Source organism: Barbus barbus (genome assembly GCF_936440315.1).
Source record: "Barbus barbus genome assembly, chromosome: 10".
NCBI lineage: Eukaryota > Metazoa > Chordata > Actinopteri > Cypriniformes > Cyprinidae > Barbus > Barbus barbus.
The window spans coordinates 18,208,895-18,227,007 of record NC_136738.1 but is presented as its reverse complement, the minus strand read 5'-3'; the positions used below and the strand labels follow the sequence as shown (position 1 = coordinate 18,227,007).

General features: G+C 35.5%; 1 protein-coding gene across 17 annotated transcripts in view; it reads left to right on the top strand.

Annotated features, from left to right (window-relative positions):
- The window catches only part of LOC306875697 (leucine-rich repeat flightless-interacting protein 2-like), a gene marked incomplete at its 3' end in the record, with an annotated part of 38,185 nt that overhangs the window by 5,844 nt on the left and 14,228 nt on the right, over positions 1 to 18,113 (top strand). For 7 of the 17 annotated variants that reach the window (XM_079426394.1, XM_079426395.1, XM_079426385.1 and 4 more), the window contains exons 2-10: positions 7,981 to 8,067; positions 14,555 to 14,572; positions 14,862 to 14,918; positions 15,957 to 16,001; positions 16,252 to 16,302; positions 16,469 to 16,501; positions 16,839 to 16,907; positions 16,992 to 17,033; positions 17,199 to 17,258. In XM_079426394.1, coding sequence (XP_079282520.1) covers positions 7,981 to 8,067; positions 14,555 to 14,572; positions 14,862 to 14,918; positions 15,957 to 16,001; positions 16,252 to 16,302; positions 16,469 to 16,501; positions 16,839 to 16,907; positions 16,992 to 17,033; positions 17,199 to 17,258 — 462 coding nt within the window. The remainder of the gene's footprint in view (positions 1 to 7,980; positions 8,068 to 14,554; positions 14,573 to 14,861; positions 14,919 to 15,956; positions 16,002 to 16,251; positions 16,303 to 16,468; positions 16,502 to 16,838; positions 16,908 to 16,991; positions 17,034 to 17,198; positions 17,259 to 18,113) is intronic. The other 10 variants (XM_079426392.1, XM_079426391.1, XM_079426389.1 and 7 more) reach the window with 3 other exon arrangements.

Sequence of the window (18,113 nt, the reverse complement as noted above, 5' to 3'; positions counted from 1 at the left end):
ACAGAAATCTCATTCTTTTTTCATTTATGTATGACTGCCAGACATTTGTCCCATAAAGTTTAGTCCAAATAGATGAAATTTTCAGGTTAAAATTAGTACTGTCAAACGATTAATCGCATCCAAAATAAAAGTTTTTGTTTACATAATGTTTGTATACTGTATATATTTATGTATATATAAATGCATACACATGCATCAATTTAAGAAAAATTTTATGTTTATATATTAAATATATTTATATATGATATAAATTATATGAATGTAAATATTTTCAAAATATATGCTGTATGTGTGTGGATTCATATATACATAATAAATATACACACACACACACATTATGTAACCAAAGACTTTTAGTTTGGATGCGATTAATCGTTTGACAGCACTAGTTAAAATACATGCATCCTAAAGGATTATAAGTATGTTTTTAGTGTTAGTTCATTTGGATAAAAGTGTCTACTGAAGGCATGGTGAGCCTTTACATGCCATTACATTTTGTTGTTGTTCTTGTTCTGTAAAGTTACGCTCAGGATTACGCTTTGAGCAACTCTGAGAGAAAATTTGCACAGAGAGAAAATGGTCCCTTTTTCATGATTTATTAACTTGGTGTACAAGGTCATGTTGTGGATTTTATTCTGATAAGACTGTGTGCTAAAGTGAAAGGAATGCACATTCAGTCTGATTCAGACTGCTCTATGGTCTCCGATTAGCCACTTGGCGCAAGTTGTTGCTTATTTGACAAATGTAGGTGTGAAACAGCTTAATGTGTAAAAATTCTGTAAAGTTGCAAGGACACTGCTCATTCCTCTGTACAAAGTAATACAGTTCATCTTCTGTTTTTACACTGAGCTGGCTTCAGCTGACTTTGCCATTTCATTTAACTTAAAACATGTTCATGGGCCATATAAGATGCTAAAATAGAAATGTTATTATTTAAATTTTTTGAAAAATAAGTAAAATAAAAAAGAACTTGATTAAAAAAGTACTTTTGTGAATTTTAGGATATCACATAAATGTAGGATAAAATTGGGAACAGGCACAGCAAAAGTGCTTTACTTTCTTCAGTCTGTTGAATTTGTCAGCTCTGGTCGCTGACTCATACTCTTAGGGCCAGATTTACTAAACAGGGCAAATTAGCTTTAGAGCACAATTCCATTAGCGTCGATGGGATGGGAAAATTCTGCGGGTGATTTACTGGCAATGTGCACATTAAAGAACACAGACGCAGCTAGAGCGTTTCCGTAATGACCAGCGCAATCTACCAAGAGCAGCGCAAATTACCGCCTGCTTTATGACATGCTTTTTTGGGGGCGTTAAATAATGGCGCAAATACCAGTAATTTGATAGGGGCAAACGTTAGTAAATCATTTTGCGTGATTCATTTGAATTAGGGGTGTTCGATATGACTATTTTTGATTGTGGGCGATAAAATTGTCTCCACGATCTGCTTTTGAAGAAATATCGTAGTATCGTGCTACAGCCCACATTCTATCAGTTACAGTTGGCACCACCGTCTCTATGTATGGTACTATTTTAACATCAAAAGATGGTTTGCGCTAGCGCAAGCTGTTAGTAAATCTGGCCCTAAATCTCTAAGGAAATCTACAGCATTATTGGCTAGTCAGTGTAAACCCAGTTCACCCTTAACCATTTTTTTGGCCTTAAATCAGAGAGCACATTGAATGACATTAGAAACCAAAGAGCAGTAGATGAGATGCAATTTCACCTTCGACTCATCGCCATCATGCTCTCTCTCACTCCCTCATTTCAACAAGCTGGAGTTTCTCTCACAGACTTGTTCTTGCTCTTAAGTAACTCTGTGGTCAGTGAAGCAAGTGTTCTGTGTTGGCCAAGTACACTAGGTCATATCTTTCTGTGAAGAGCTGCTTCTGTGCGCAGTCATCTGAGACGGGCACGCTAGCATCTCTCAAAACATCACCCTGCCTCAGGTTTCTCAGGGTTTAAGACTGAAGTGTGGCATTTCTGAGTCACTAGCGGCATCTAAAGGGATTGGCAAAATTGGTGAATGTGTCGTATCAGTTATATCATTACTTCTGTATTCTGAATCTTGCATTCGATGATGACACACACAAACCAGGATGAAGATGAGGGAGCTGACTTTGAGAGAAAAGCAAGCAATTTGGATGCTAAAAGAAAAGAGGAAGTCAGTTATAGCTATAGCAAAAACAAAGGGCATGGAGAAATCAAGAGTTTGGAAACCACCAGCAACCAACAACTACCTGATCGGCTGAGAAAACAACAGTAGTTGATGACCGACGAATATTAACCCTAAAAGAAGTGTCTGTAAAATCACCAACAACTTCCAGAAAGCTGGGGTGATGCTCTGACAATCTACTGTCCTCAGGAGACTTTGACACAGAATTACTGATGCTACACAGCATATATATATATACACACACACACACACACACACACACACACACACACACACACACACACATATGCACATCAGCTACAATTGTTTTTTTATATATAATGTCTTAGTTAATACTTGTTCAAACAATCACTTTAGCAAAGTTTGTACTATTTTCAGCTTTTTTTGAAAAATAAAACTTTTGTTTGGTAAATAAACTGTCATTAAAATGTTAATCTAAAAATATATTTTAAAATAAAGAAACAAAATAATTTAAAAAGTAAAGATTCTGAAAGTATTGAAGGAGATCCAATAATAATTCAAGTAGTAACAACAAATGATATTTTATTATGATATGATTAATATCATGTTTTTAAATATATGATATGATTAATATCATGTTTTTAAATATGATGGTTTCATTCTAAACATGGTGATTATCTCTAATATGGACACCCAACATAATTATGAATCTAACCATGTCAACAAATGGAAAAATCAGCCATCTATTAATTATCTATTTTTCTATTATTAATTATTTATAAATTATTTATATCTATTATTTAATTACTGTGTGCCTTTAGCACCAACAGCAGGGACACTTTTTACCCCAAATGCCATACTTTTACATATTCTTTCGTTATTTAAGAACTGTTGCTTTAATTCTTAAACAAAATTTAAATCATAAAGAAGACCTCTGTCTCAAAATATATGCATTCATTTTTTCTCATTTGATATTTAAATCTACAACATTTTAAAAACATAAAATATTAGCCTTTAGCCCCGTTGTACTCTATATATCGCTTTACTTGAGTACTGTATGCATGCAATTTATATATAAAGCGGTGCGATAATGTACTATGCATTTTTAGCTGTTTTACATTTTTGGGTCAGCTATCACATTAACTTAGAAAATGTATGTTTTAATTGTCTAAGGTTTATATTAGATATGATGTATAACCACTAAGTAATGGTCACTTAATCTTATCTTTTTTTCTTCTTTTTCTTTCCCTCCCTTTTTTTGTCATAATGTTTTCCATGCTCGGAATGACCCAAATTTATTTTCCTATTTGTTTTTGTTTTTTTATCCCTACATGGTGATTTCTTTTTTGAGAAAGCTCAGATTTGATATTAAATTCTGTCACAGAACCCAGGGACCTGCTAAAATATGCACCCACCACACACAGATCAGACATTGTTTGGTTTATGTTTGACATGGAAGGCTGGCAGGATTTATGTAAGTGTTGATATGAGCTGACCAGAAATGTGGCAGACATCTCCAGTGATCTCATATGTTCCAGTCTCTGGCTCTTACATTAGTACTCAAGTAAGAAAGACTGTTTATGTCTCATACTGAAGACCGTTAATACAGTGTACATGGATGGCAAAATTATACACATTTTTAATATTGAGCTTTCCACATTTAGATGAAATAAACTGCCCAGGGACTCTCTTGGTTTATATAAGTCATAGTTTTGGAGTTAATAATGTCTCTTTTTGAATGTCAACATTCTTAGTAAATTCTGCTTCCAGAGTCCTGTCCAAAACACACTGAACAAGGAGCAGTTGAGGGCCTCAAGTCAGTTGTGTTGCGTATCTTCGGTTTGTTCCTTTAGCTTTCCGTTACAGCTTGTCTGTTAGCAGTCCAGATGATTAGCTTGTACCCGCTCAGCCTGGCATGCTGGAACAAGAGGCCGTGGGAGAGAGAGATCTGGCCAGCTTGGCATCTCCTTCTGTGGTATTTATGTCAACAGATAAGAACTCTGGGCTCAGATTGTCCTGGCATTCATCAAACTCCCAGGGATTCCTGAATGACAGGCTTGTCCTGCATGTCTACCTTAAAAGGTACCAAACAAGGTGTTTTAGTAAACCTGTCCACAATCATCTATCTGAAAAAAATCCAAAAACACAATAATTCTTCAACTCTATTGGTTAAATTCTAAGGGGCTATTCACACAATGTTTTTTTTCACATTTTTGCTTGGACATTGCAAGGCCTCCAGGCACAGTTGAAAAAAAATGAAGAGTAATGTGCAAGATGCTGCAAAAGGCACAAGTGCAACAGTCAATCTAGCATATCAACATTCAAAAACAATTGAAAAGTAGCACTGTGGAATAAGTGAATGTGTTCTGTCTGAACAGCTCCTAAAGTGTTGCATGAACAAATCTCTTTTTCTAAGCCCTGTTTTCAACCTAAATCTAAATGAAGTGGAGATACTCATATTTGTGATTTGGAAAAAATGTCAGTAGAGCAGCCCTTCATCAGAGTTTCATACATTAACTAATGGCAATGATTGCCAATGGCAACTGCTAACTTTTTCAGATGCTGCATCCATGAAAACATAGGTGCTTCCCAATTTGTGTATTTATGCACTATTCTATGCCATGTTTCAGTGTCAATACTAGTGTGAGTAATGTTCACACACTATGAGGGGGAGGGGTTATTAGATTGCAATGCTAGATGGCACTCTTAGATGGTAGAGTGCATTTTAGGAGTGCATAGTTTAGTGCAGGGGTCGGGAACCTTTTTTGACCAAAGAGCCATTTGTTTAATTTTGGTTAATGCATTTTTCCAAAAGAGCCAAAGAAAAAAAAAAAGTATATGTGTGTGTGTGTAACTGAACACGCACTTTGGCCACTACAACAAAGGAATTGCTGATCTCTAGTCATGTCTAATATTTTGTAATTGATAATTTTTTTGGTAAAGGGTGAGACATCTGGCGAGCCACATGATTTTTGTCAAAGAGCCAGGTGTGGCTCGTGAGCCATATGTTCCCGACCACTGGTCTAGTGCATCATTTGTGACACAACAGACTGTGTACATCCAAGATAGGGCCGTATCTATTACTTAAAAAAATTGCACCTTTGAACGGCACCTTTATTTAAGTCTCGATTTGGTAACTGCTGACAATAACATCATGAAGTAATGTATTCTGTGGCCAATTAGAGCAATTAAACAATTAATTTCTATTCCAAAAAAAAGGTCACTACCAGACAGCAGTGGAACTAGCTCTTCATTCCCGTTGAGAACATCCACGTCACAGAACTTTTATTAAATTAGAGCATTTTGGGTTTATTGATAGAGCCTGCTCCATTTGGGTCATTAAAAATAGCTGTTGAGGAGACAGTGAGAGCAGAGAGGTGTGTGAAATAGGCCAGTTTGTTTTCCACTTCTGCGATAGGAGTGTGTAAATGGTCATGATGGGGGAAAATGCAGATGACCCAGGCTATCATACGCTTACCGTGACTGATATCATGGTGTACTTTGATAACTGCAAGAAGGTAGGCCTTAATATGAGTATGGGATATGATAAAAGAGCTGCTTGTTTTAGTTCAGAGGGGATGAATAGTGCATGTTTTCTTTAAGAATTCTAACCTTTTAGGTGCCTATATGCACATTTTATGTTTTGTTTTTTTGTTTTTTCTCTTGTCAAAACGCTTGTTTTATAGGTAGACTGACATGTACTTCAAATGATTTGGTTCAGTAATATGAATGATTATCTTGTTCATGTAAATCATATTGTGTGCACATGTACATGCCCTCCATATCAGAAAGCAGTGATGGGCGTTCATACGATCAGTGGTTTGTTCTGCTAAAGTGCAGGAAGGGTGTGATGCAGGCTCGACTGTGAATGACTCAGCTCTCTGATTTCCTGCTATGGTCAAAAAAGGCATAGTTTTGGTTACCCGGTTAGTCACGCTGTCATATAAAGTGCATTCATTCCTGAAAGTTTTCTGAAGACTCTATTACCCTAAGAGGTTTAGTTTAAGTGTGGCTTTTTTCAAATTAAATATTATTCAGCATTTTCAGCACAGTCAAAGCCCTGTTGGGTGGTAACTGTTATTTTAAAGAAGCATGTATGCATAGGTGGATTGCTGTGTTTGTGAAAATCATATGTTGACATTAGTGAGAACCTGTTAGAAACATGTTTGGACAGCTGCTTAATTGCTGGGGTTGGCTGTAGTAACTTTGTCCTGGCAGTTCTTCTACACTATTATCTGCCTTCATTATAACAGTACTAACAAGTTCAAGTTGAGCGTTATTGTCATTCCGCTACATGTGGGGACATACAGTGGAATGAAATGTCGTGCCTCGCAGGACCACGGTGCTACATAAATACAGACATACAACAATGAAGTAAAAAAACACTTTAAACCTATACACAACTAACCTACTAACACAACATAGTCACACATTTCCAACGGTCATACAATGTTTACAACTGTAGTGATATTCAATATAAAGGTGTTTCTTGAATTCAGATTTGGATGTTTAATTCGGATGTTGAAGGTCAACTGCACAGCACCACTCATTAAGGATGAGAAAGGTTAAATATTCCTAGTTTATTGTCCTCTGTTGTCCTGTGTTGCTGTTTTAATTTGATTATTTGAATAGTGCTTTGGTTCGCCAACATGGAAAATGTATTTTCAAGTGTGATTGTTTCAATTACTTTCTATATACTACACTACCTTTAAAAAGTTTGGGGATTTTTATTTATTACTTTATTTATTTTTGAATGAATGAAATTAATACTTTTATTTAGCAAGGGTATATTAAATTGAACCGGAAATACTATGTAAAAGTTTCTCCTTCACTATTAAATAATAATAAAAAAAAGTTTCTAAAATTAAAAGCAAAATTAGGCCATCACTTTCTGTGAGAACTACTACAAGAAGTGGTTGAAGCTGTGGAAATATTTATTTTGGCAAAATATTTCTTGAGCATTGTTGCTGGCAAAGGGACACAAGACCTTTGTGGTGAGAAACAGCTGCTTCCTTGGAAAGTTGTGAGACTGTGTTCAGGACGGAAGGCCTCAGTCTGAGACATTAAGATATTATCTGACATTTACTCAGGAACAAGTCATTATGGATTTTTCCAGCAGCTAACAAACACAGGAATTAATTTGAAATCTTGCATGCCCCTTGGAATAGTAGTTCCACTGTTTTAACACTTTCCTCTTAAAACATAAATATCAATACTTTGCTGTGTTTTTAGGAATGTGTGAGTGTTCCAGTCATACCTCTGGTATAAAGATTACTTGTAGTACAGGATTGGGGGGAAAATAGGCAGATTTCAGTTGCAGACGTGGGAGGATAGTGTCTATGATGAAATACTTTTTTTTTGGGGTTGTTGCACATTTTGTGGCGTCATCTGCAGGAAGGAAGTGTGTTCTCTCTCTCTCCTCTCTCTCTCTCTCTTTCTCTCTTCCCCTCATGCCTTACAGGGAGTCTCTTCCTTAAAAGGACTTTCAAAGTGTGTTGAATTAAAGTCACAAACACACACATACATACTCATGTAAACAAACACATTCATAGCATGTGCAGTCTGAGGAGTATACAGTTACAGTACATAAAACCTTATGATGGGGAGGAGATGTATAAACAGGTTAATGTAATCATGTAACCTAGGAAATGTATATATCCTGTGAACCTCCTGTTGAATTTACATTACAAGAAATTTAATAAGAATTAGTTTTTTTATGTGTTGATTTAACTTCCTCTTTTTTTGTGTGTGCGTGCATTTACTACAGTGCTCATGGTCTCTTGGTTATGGTTTAATGACTTTACCTCTCTCTCTTTCTCTGCTTCCCCATCTGCCCCCTGCAGGCTGAAGCCCGTTTGGCAGCTAAGAGGGCGGCCCGTGCAGAAGCTCGTGAGATCAGAATGAGAGAACTGGAGAGACAACAGAAAGAGGTGAAAAAACACAATCACTTAAGGCTGAAACTTAGCCCTTGGCATTGCTAAATGTGATGTTGGTCTTGATTTTCTATCGACTTTTACATATTGCTTTGCAAGTCTCATATTCTAAAAGCTATAATATAATATATATACATCTTTATAGAAACTGCATTTAATTATTTATTGATTAGGGGGCTCAGAACATCTTCTAACATGACAGTGTTGTCCCAGTACATAGATGTTTTGACATGCCCACCAGTAACATGTGACCCTATCCTGTAAGATTGAGATTTGAGGAGGTTTAACTTCTGGAAAAGTCCCATCCCCATGCGCTTACCTGCTTAACTCCATTCTGTTCGTATACTGGATATGTCCTCTTTCACTGGTGTCATAATCACAACACCTACTAACAAGCATCTCAACCTGCATTAGTAAAGTAAACAACCTGCATTACACAATGTGTTGAAACCTTCCAATACAGTTCAAGAGTGTGTTGAGCTGTGGGCCTTTAAAATTGGTGTTTTTGAAAACGTTGTCGCTGATAATATTTATCCAGTCTTGGCCTTAGTTCACTCAAAATATTTTTAAGGTGTTTTCCTATTGAACTGCCAGCGGAAAAGCTTTATCAAAACGGAATCTTTCTTATGGTTTTGTTCACTTGCTTCTCCACAACACTGTCAGCCGATTATGTTCAATTTGTTTAATCTTCATCATGATTGTGGGCTCTGCGCTTTGAAGGACGTGTTTTGGCTGGGTAATGGGGATCAGGGTCAGTTAATCACCCCCTGGGTCAGTTAATTCTTAAGACCTTCTAAGAACCCATATGAACTTAAGCATTTGTTCAGCTAATGCTCAGAAATATTACAGGTTACATGAGCACTTTGGGGTCTTTACAAACTTAAAGACCTTAAACAAACTTAAAATTATTCAATGTTAAATACAGCTTAAGGTAACCCAAAAAATAACGCTCTGTCTTTTACTCATCCTCATGTCTAAATCTGTATGACTTTGTCATTTTCAGAACATGGAAGATATTTTGAAAAAAATTCAACTGCCAGTACAATGGAAGTCAGTGGGGTCCAATGTTTTTAAGACCCCATTTATTTTAAGTGCATGGACAAAAGAAAAACAAATCCCTAAGACATTTTTCAAATGATCATCTTTCATGTTCCACCAAAGAAATAAAGAAAAGAAAGAGGTTTATCTATGAAAATAGTATTGACTCAGGCCCCACTTTGTAAGTGTACAATGACATGATTTAATTTGATTAGGTTGTCTGAGGAATTTGTTCAAATAGCTTAAATGACACTCATGAAAAAAGGCCTGGACTTTATGCTAATTTTGTTGTAGTACCCTGCAGCTTTACAGCAGGTTTTGTACTTTTACCCCCAATTCTGGCTCAAGATTACAGGTCATTCTCAAATCCCTGCTACATTACAGTTACTGTAAGTCTTTACAAACAGACTTTATAGATGTTGAGTAGGGCTGCCACTAACAACTATTTTTATTTCGATTAATCTAACGACTAATTTTTTCGATTAATCTAAACGACTAATTTCCCGCAAAAAAACCCAACAATTTTACTTAAAAATATTTTATTAAACCAAATGAAATCTAAATTTCTATTAAATCCTTTTTTAAAGCAAAAATGAAGTGCAACAGAGTGCAAGAAGCAAGTGTCCATCTCATAGTCCAAATCACAGTTCAGTATTATAGTGTGAGAATGACAACATATCCATGTGTTCTAGTCTACTAATAAAATTATAATCAAAAAACACTTTTTAAAGAAGTATTTACCTGAAATATTATTTACCAGAATTTATTTAGATGAAAAATGTAAATGTGCAGTATTTCTGAAAAAATACTTTTTTAAAATATAAAATCAATTAATTGGGGATGTTTTTTATTATTAAAATTTAATGGAACAATTAAAATGGAATCCAGAAAATAATGGAAAATAGAATTTGGTACAGATAAAACTGTAAAACTCAATTAATTAGGCTTTTTGATTAATAAAATTTAACAAAATAATATGTTAAATATTTTTATTTATAATTATTTATAATCTTTTTTTTTTTTTGTGGTAATAAAAATGGATTTAAGTGAGCAATAGTTTTTAAAATGACTTAAAGTACATATATAATAGCAATGATGCAATAATAATTACTTCAAATAAAGTATCAAAAGCAAGAAATCATATGGTTATATTGAACAAAACTGTTAAAATACATAATGTATTATAAACAATAGAGCTAATGGAGATTACGCATAACAACAAGGCCTGCAGGGGCGCCGACGGCCTGATGATTATTTTTACACATTACTGTTTAATATTGACCAAGCAGCATTTAATTCAAATGTCCACTTAATCTTTAATATTTGGCCATTTCTTTAGGACAGAAATACTACAGCCGCTGTAATTACATGAATATGTGGATATCAAACCGTCTAAACTCAGAGTGAGGGTTTGAGCTTTTATTTTGAAATCACAATGTATTCTCCTGTGTTTGAGTAGATTTATAAATGATTTACCTCACAAACCTGATGAAATGGCGTGCGTTGCGTTCCTAGATGAAGGTTATAATAAACCCAAACTCACAACAACATGCAGAGATGAGTTTGAGACGCTCCACATGTAAATAAGTTTCTGTGTACCTTAGGGATTACCATAATTTTGGCTTCGGTACGATACCAGAATGTAGTACCTCGGTATCGATACTAAATCGATAGCATAGGTGACAAATAACCAGCCTCAAAAGATAAGTGAATTAAAAAAATATATTATTAATAATAATAAAAACAGATTCATATATTAATACCTTTGTATCAAACTGTAACAAAAAACCTAAAGGGAACATAGGTTACATTTTGGAGAAAAAAAAAATAGTCTAACTGAAGTAATAAGATGAAAATATATTAAAATCTTATCTTTTCAGTGCAAACACAGTGCAAACTAAATGTCTACTAAAAAAAAAAAAACCTACCGGAAACATAGGTTTCATTTTGAAGAAAAAAAAAATAGCACTGAGGTTGCGCAATTGATGCAACACATGTTGCTTTATTGTAAAGTGTTATTCTAACAGTCCAAGTAATATTCAAAATCATGTTATTATTTCTCTCTCTCAGATTGTTTTCAGATTTCAGACTCAACCAAAGAAAAAGCATTAAATATAAATCTCACTCTCTCACTTGCTTCATATTAGCGATCAGCAGCGCGGTAGAAACATTCCCTAAATATCATTGATACTAAAATTAATATAGCAAAACTCTTGCTCAATTCATATCCAATTAAAATTTGATTGTATGAAATGCAAGTGCATGTATTACGTGACCAAAACTTCACTGATTCTAGCGTGTCTCACACGCACATTTGCGCTTACTGTATTACATCTGAATGTGCGTTGGGCAGATGTAAATAATAGGTCAAATCAAATCTGAATTTGTGAATGATGCACTCACCTGTCGATCTCTTAATTCTTTGAAAAGATCAGGATGAGCAAGCGACAAATGCTTAAAAAGATTTGATGTGTTCCTGTGGCAACATGATTTAGGCCTATAGCAACGCTTGCATAAGGTCAGTTCCTTCACCTTTGTCATCTGTTTTTTATCCAAAGTAATGCCATATTTCACTTCTACTGTTCTCTTTATTTATTAATTTTGGGTGCACTGAGTTTCATCTGTTTGATCCATCGCGTTGTTCTGTTGTCACATTTATCAGTTGCGCAGCAATTTGGGAAGCACTGCCACCTACAGGTGCATTTTGCAACAGCAGCGTATGAAATACCGAATTGAGCAAAATGATGATATCGTACCGTTTGAAATATAATATATACCGGTATTTTTCCAGTATCGGTATACCGCGCATCCCTAGTGGAGCTACTGTGAACGGAGCCGCTGTGAGAAGCACGTGCTTAACCTACACGCATGGAAATAATTAAAGAGCATATACTGTGTGAACTGCATTGCATATAATTATTTAATTAAATCATTGCGTTTGTGAATTCACAATTATGCTTAATTATGATTTTTAAATGGGTTTAATATATCATGCAGCCTTGGAAAATAGTCTAATAATGTGTTTTATGGATCCTCGTCCGTGAAATGCGCCACTTCCGGTATTTTGCCGGTTAGTCGACACGAGCAAAATGAAGTCGACGATTTTTAATAATCGACTAGTCCCGACGAATCGTGACAGCCCTAATGTTGAGTTATTAATTTGTTTTGTCAGGCTTTTGGTACTATAAATGTTTGTTGCCTAAATGTTCCCCATAGTAAAGAGAGCTGGATTTAACGAAATGGCGACGTTTGGTTCCAACTCATGGATATGCGTATGGTTAATTCTGGGTAATTAGTGTTTATGCACTGTGACTGTTGATGCTGGTTTGCTACAGCTGACTGCACACAGTAAATGGGACATGAATGGCATGGCTTCAGTTGCATGAATTGTTAGTTGCATAAAAGTTATAGATTCCTTAAGATATTTAAGGACATTTGATTCAGTGCATATGAATGAAGTTGCTCAGGGTGCTTCAAAGGTAAATGGACAACCAGAAACCCACACTGTGATACCTGAGCTCAGACGCAACAAACTTATGTAATGAAGATAAACGCAGCCTTTAAGCATACCTGGGTCACACTTGAGAGATTAGCTAGCATTCAGAGTTAAGCCCGGTATGATCAGGAGGTGTGTGTGAATGTTAAGGGTGTGTGTTTTGTGGCATTAAATCTCCAGCCAAGTCTTTAAAAGTAGATTATGAGCTTTCAGTTGTTCCTGCAGTGGGTTAACAGATTCAGTTCCCACTCAGTTCTCACTATCTGGCTGTGATCATTATGCTGATCGCAAACACAATGACTCAAGATTGAAGACGCTGTGACATGAAATCGATCTGGAGTCTTAATCCAGACTTTGTGGAGGTTTGGATTTTATGGCAGACTGTGTCTTTGGAATCATAGAAAGTCTCTGACCCCCTCAGTCCTGAGGTAGATGGGGACTCTTTGAGACTATCAGAACGGCCTGCAAGCGATTAGTGCGTAGAGGGGCTAGGGAAGTGATCAATGGGAGACCCCAGACCCCTCTGCTGAGGAAGGTGAGCTTAAATTTACTAGATGAGCATGGAAAGATAAGATATTACTGACTTAAATGTGTTAATAATTAAGTAATAGATTGTTTGATGCATTTGATTTTCTGTATTAGTTTAACTATCAGGTGATCTGATGAAGTGTATTTAATTCTGGTTTTATTTGTTGACTATGATCTATCAACTTAATGAAGAGTTCTGAAACGGTGTTGTGCTAGTCAAAAGGTTTAGTGTAGGTTCAATCAAGGGTGTTTATTGAGTTTGTGCCAGATGCAGTTTGCATGCCATGGTTATTTATTAGAAAAATTTTTTTTTGAAGAACATGGTAACTTTTCTTCTAAAACCCTAACAATTTCTTAGTTTTTTGGCTAATTCTGTGAGAGTGCAGAAACAAAAGGGTATTGTTGTTGTGGGAAAGTCTCTAATTTGATACATAAGGTGTTAAAGGTAACTCGAAGAAATAGGTTTTGTTACAGGACTGGATGAATAAACACACAAAAACTGGAGCAAATACTCCTAGGAAAACCAGTTAGGTGAGATTCTGTAGGTTTTCAGCAAGTAAGAGTGAAAGTGTTTACTATTGCACTGTGTAGTTTAGAGTATATAATAATTAGATTAAAGTTCTTGATTAAATTATCAAAATATGCAACCAACTCTTAAAGAGATGTCTTTTTCTAGCTAGAAAACTGCTTTTGTATAGGTTTTATCTATTAACAGTGTTTAGTTGTCATTAACAGGAGGTTAGTACATTTGTTAGTGTTAAAATTTACTGTGGTGACCAACCCATAGTTGGATATTTTAAGAATCTTCAGTTTATCTGTTGATGTTATTTTTACTTGAGGAAAAATAATGGACAAGAACACGTACAAAAGTGTATTAGTGTAAACATAACTCTGATACTAGTCCAGTGCTGTTCATTGGTTTGATCATTAGTGGACCAAATGAAACCTTAAACATCAGTGGAAAGAATCCAGTTACCCCATAGACCAGATCACAAGACCCTCTGTGACTCTTGAGTGTTCTCAGATATCTGAACAGTTGCATGACATAATTCAGATGCTTTTTAACTCTGTGTGATTTTTAAAATTCCTGAATGACAATTAATTGATGGCATTGAATTTTGCTGCTTGTTGATCCACTTGACCTTCATGTGTTCTTTGAGTCAAGTGTGTGAACTGCTGTTGTCTTCTCTAGCTGTAAGCTTACCTGTAAGGCCAGGTAACATGGCACTGAGCTGACAGATTGTTAACTTTAACAGCTTTCCCTTTTCGTTCCATTATCTTTGAACACACACTCTTCCACTCGGTTAGCTCTCTTTCATGTCAAATAATCAGTGCCCTCTCTTTTTCCCCTTCCTTTCCCCATCTGGTGGCTTTTTTTCCTTTGCTCATCTGATCCTGTTTTGCTGGCCTCCTGTGATGTAGATTTATCAGGTGCAGAAGGTAGGATCTGATGCTGTAGTTCTACTGTACACAGTCAGGAAAAAGGTACAAAGACTGTCCCTAGGGTGGTGCCATTTCAAATGGTACATCTTTGTACCGTATTTACCACTACAAGGTGCATATTTGTGCCTTAAAGTGTACATATTAGTACGGGTACCACCTCAGTGACAACTTATGAACTATTTTTTCTGAAATACTGCACTTTAATTCCTTTCCTTCTGTTGCATTCTTGTTACATGAACTTCCCTTATTTTTTCTCTCCTCGTTTCTGCTGCATTTCTCTTTTTAGAAATACTATGGACTGGATAACTTGGACAACAAATGGGGGGACATTGAGCAGTGGATGGTACATTCGCTGTTGAGATTTTGTGCTTTTCCTAGGCCTGTAGTTTCATCAGCATGCGACTTTTAAACGATAGGGATTGCAATAGAGGATGTGTTCATGTTCTATTTGTTAATAATTAACATGTTTGATGTTGGATATCAGGGTTGCATGTCTCAACACTAGGTCAATACCACTACATGATTAGCATTTTCACAACTTTTCAACAAATAAAATAAAACTTTGTTCATATGTTTACTAGCATTGTAGATATTTTAATATACACTAACATTCAAAAGTTTGGAGTCAATATTATTATTATTTTTTAAATGATTTTGAAAAGACTTATCAATGCTGCATTTATTTTATAAAAATACACTCAAAACTGTAATATTGTGGAATATTAGAATTGGAAATATTTATTATTATTTTAAAATGTGGTTTTGTGATAGCAAAGCTATTTAAATACAGCAGCCAGTTTTCAGTGTTACATGATCCTTCAGGAAGCATTCTAATATGCTGATTTGGTGTTCAAGAAACGTTTATTATCAGTGTTGAAAACTATATTTTTGTATATTTGTATAGGCTTTTTTTTATGAACAAAGTTCAAAAGAGAAGTATAGATTTAAAAAAAGAAAAAAAAAAGAAATCATTTGTAACATTATAAATGTTTTGATAAATTTAAAGCATTCCTTCCTGAATAAAAGTAAAAATAAAATATTACTGACCCCAAGAATGTCAATGTGATTGAATTGCAGCTTTTCACATAAAAAAAAATAATTTTATTTTTGGTCTTGAGTTTTGTTTGTTTTTTTGTCTTGTACCTGTCCTTAACATGATTGCTCTTGCATCCGTTATTACTGATTTGCATGCTTGCTTTGCATAAACTGCTCAGTCTTGCTTGCTGAGTCTTGTGTGTCTATCTCTTTTACCATTTCTCTTCTCTTCTCTTCTCTTCTCTTCTCTTCTCTTCTCTTCTCTTCTCTTCTCTTCTCTTCTCTTCTCTTCTCTTCTCTTCTCTTCTCTTCTCTTCTCTTCTCTTCTCTTCTCTTCTCTTCTCAGGAGGACAGTGAGCGATATACACGTGTCTCACGGAGACATGCTTCGGTTTGTACCTTTTGTCTTTTAACTGTATATCCTCCTAAACCACTTCCACAAGCACTTCTCACACAAAATATTTCACAAGTTTGTCCTTCAGAAGGAAAATACACTTGGATTTTATTCCAAGTTAAATGACTTTAAGACTTATTTTGGAGCTCACTGTACATATTGATTTGCTGTTTATGTGGTAAATTTTATGTCTTCTAAATTTTGCTTACTGTGGACTCCATCTAATTTTAAATTTTTTTTCATCAAGGTGTCAGATGATGAAGAACGGATGTCAGTGGGGAGCAAGAGCAACATACGGGTCAGTATCAGTGTAACTGTATACGTAGTTTATTTCAAACCTTCTGTGTTGTCAGTTAGAGTGTTTGTTGTAGGTGTATATGTGTGTGCTCGCTGTGTGTTGTCTAAGGTTATAAAACAGTCCAAAATGTTCTTCATGCTGATGGTGGTTTTGTTTGTCTGGGCAGTTGGATTTGGATGCGGCGGGTGCTTATGGCGGGGTAAGAATCTCAGGGTGGGAAATGTTTCTTCAGGCACGGATGTTATGTCATTACTTTCAGGTTCCTGTTAAATTAAAATGAGCGCACATTTGAGTTTTGTTTTTGCACTGTGGTGTGTTTCAACTAAGTATAGCTAATAACTCATGCTACATTTGTGATGTTTTGAAGTGATTCATCAACATTACAAATGGGGGTGTGTCTGTCTTCTGGATTTGATCAAATATGACCATATGAGTCTCTGAAGTGTCTTTATCTTCACCTGCATGTTCACAATCCAGTATTGAGCAGTTAATTCTGCAGTTTTAATCCTACTTCCATTTCCCACCATCCTGTCCAGCTTCCCCAGGCCTCCTCCTATCACTCACATAAGAAGTCCAAGAAAAAGAAGAAACATTCTTCCAAAACCGTACGTTCACAGCGCTAATGCACATCACATGTATGTTCCGTAAAAAGAAGATGTAATATTAATCACGACTTGTCTTTCCCACAGAGCAATGGCTATGACGATGATCTCAGCCCATTGTCTAGTCGGGTTAGTGTGATGATGGTGTTTGAGTATAACTAATATGTTGGTTCACCTATTATGACATCCAGGAGGCTGTTTTTTTAATTCATGATGCAGTAGTGTGACTAACTCAGGTGTGATGTGTACAAATCAGTGGGAAGATTGTAAACTGGACTCTATATTTGTGCGCAGAGCTCCAGACTCAGTGATGAGAGCAAAATATCTCGCTCCTCTAGACTTGATCGGCAGTCGGTGGGTCTCAATCAGACATCGCTTTGTGTGATTAACATGAATGATAAATATATCTAACATGAGTGGATGATTGCCACTGTCTTTGAAAAAGCATGATGGATTTGTTACAAAATAACATGGTGTTTTTTTTGTTTGTTTTTTTGAATGATAAGCATTGGCCAAAAAGTGTCGCCACCAACACCAGGACTTTTAATTTTATATTTATTTATTAATATTACACAATCAAGAAGTTGCTATCTATAGTATAAATTTATAGCTTCAATTTTTATATGCAAGTTATTTATTTCTAATTCGGTAAATGTTATGTAAAATAAATAGAATTTTTTGGAGCATTGTATCACTTTCTAACGATAACAGCAACAGCCTTTTTTTATCTATATTGGTTGACCACTAAAAAACACATTTTTAGCTGATTTGCTGGTATCCCAACCTGTTCAGGCTGATCTGGTTTGCTTGGTTTTAGACGCTCAAGCTGATAAACCATCATGCCAACCAGTTTGGCGGACCAGCTAGAGCAAATAAAATAACCTGAAGAGTTTAGGATTTGGGTAGTTACTTGTAAAATAGTAGATGTAACATGACTAATTAGTATGTGTTTCTATGCAACAGTTGTATACATGTGAATTGTAGCAAAATGAATGAATTTTCACACTAATTGTTTTACCCTAGGTAGTGTTAACATCTTTTTATCTCCAAATTACACTGCCAAATATACGAACTGTGCAGTCTTAACCCTGGGTAATGTCTAAACCGTGCATGTGCAGCATGAAATAAGATCATTATTGCAAAAATGTTACATAAATTATCCTGGGTGTACATTTTTCTAGTGTGAAAAGCCCATTTAGTACCATCCCT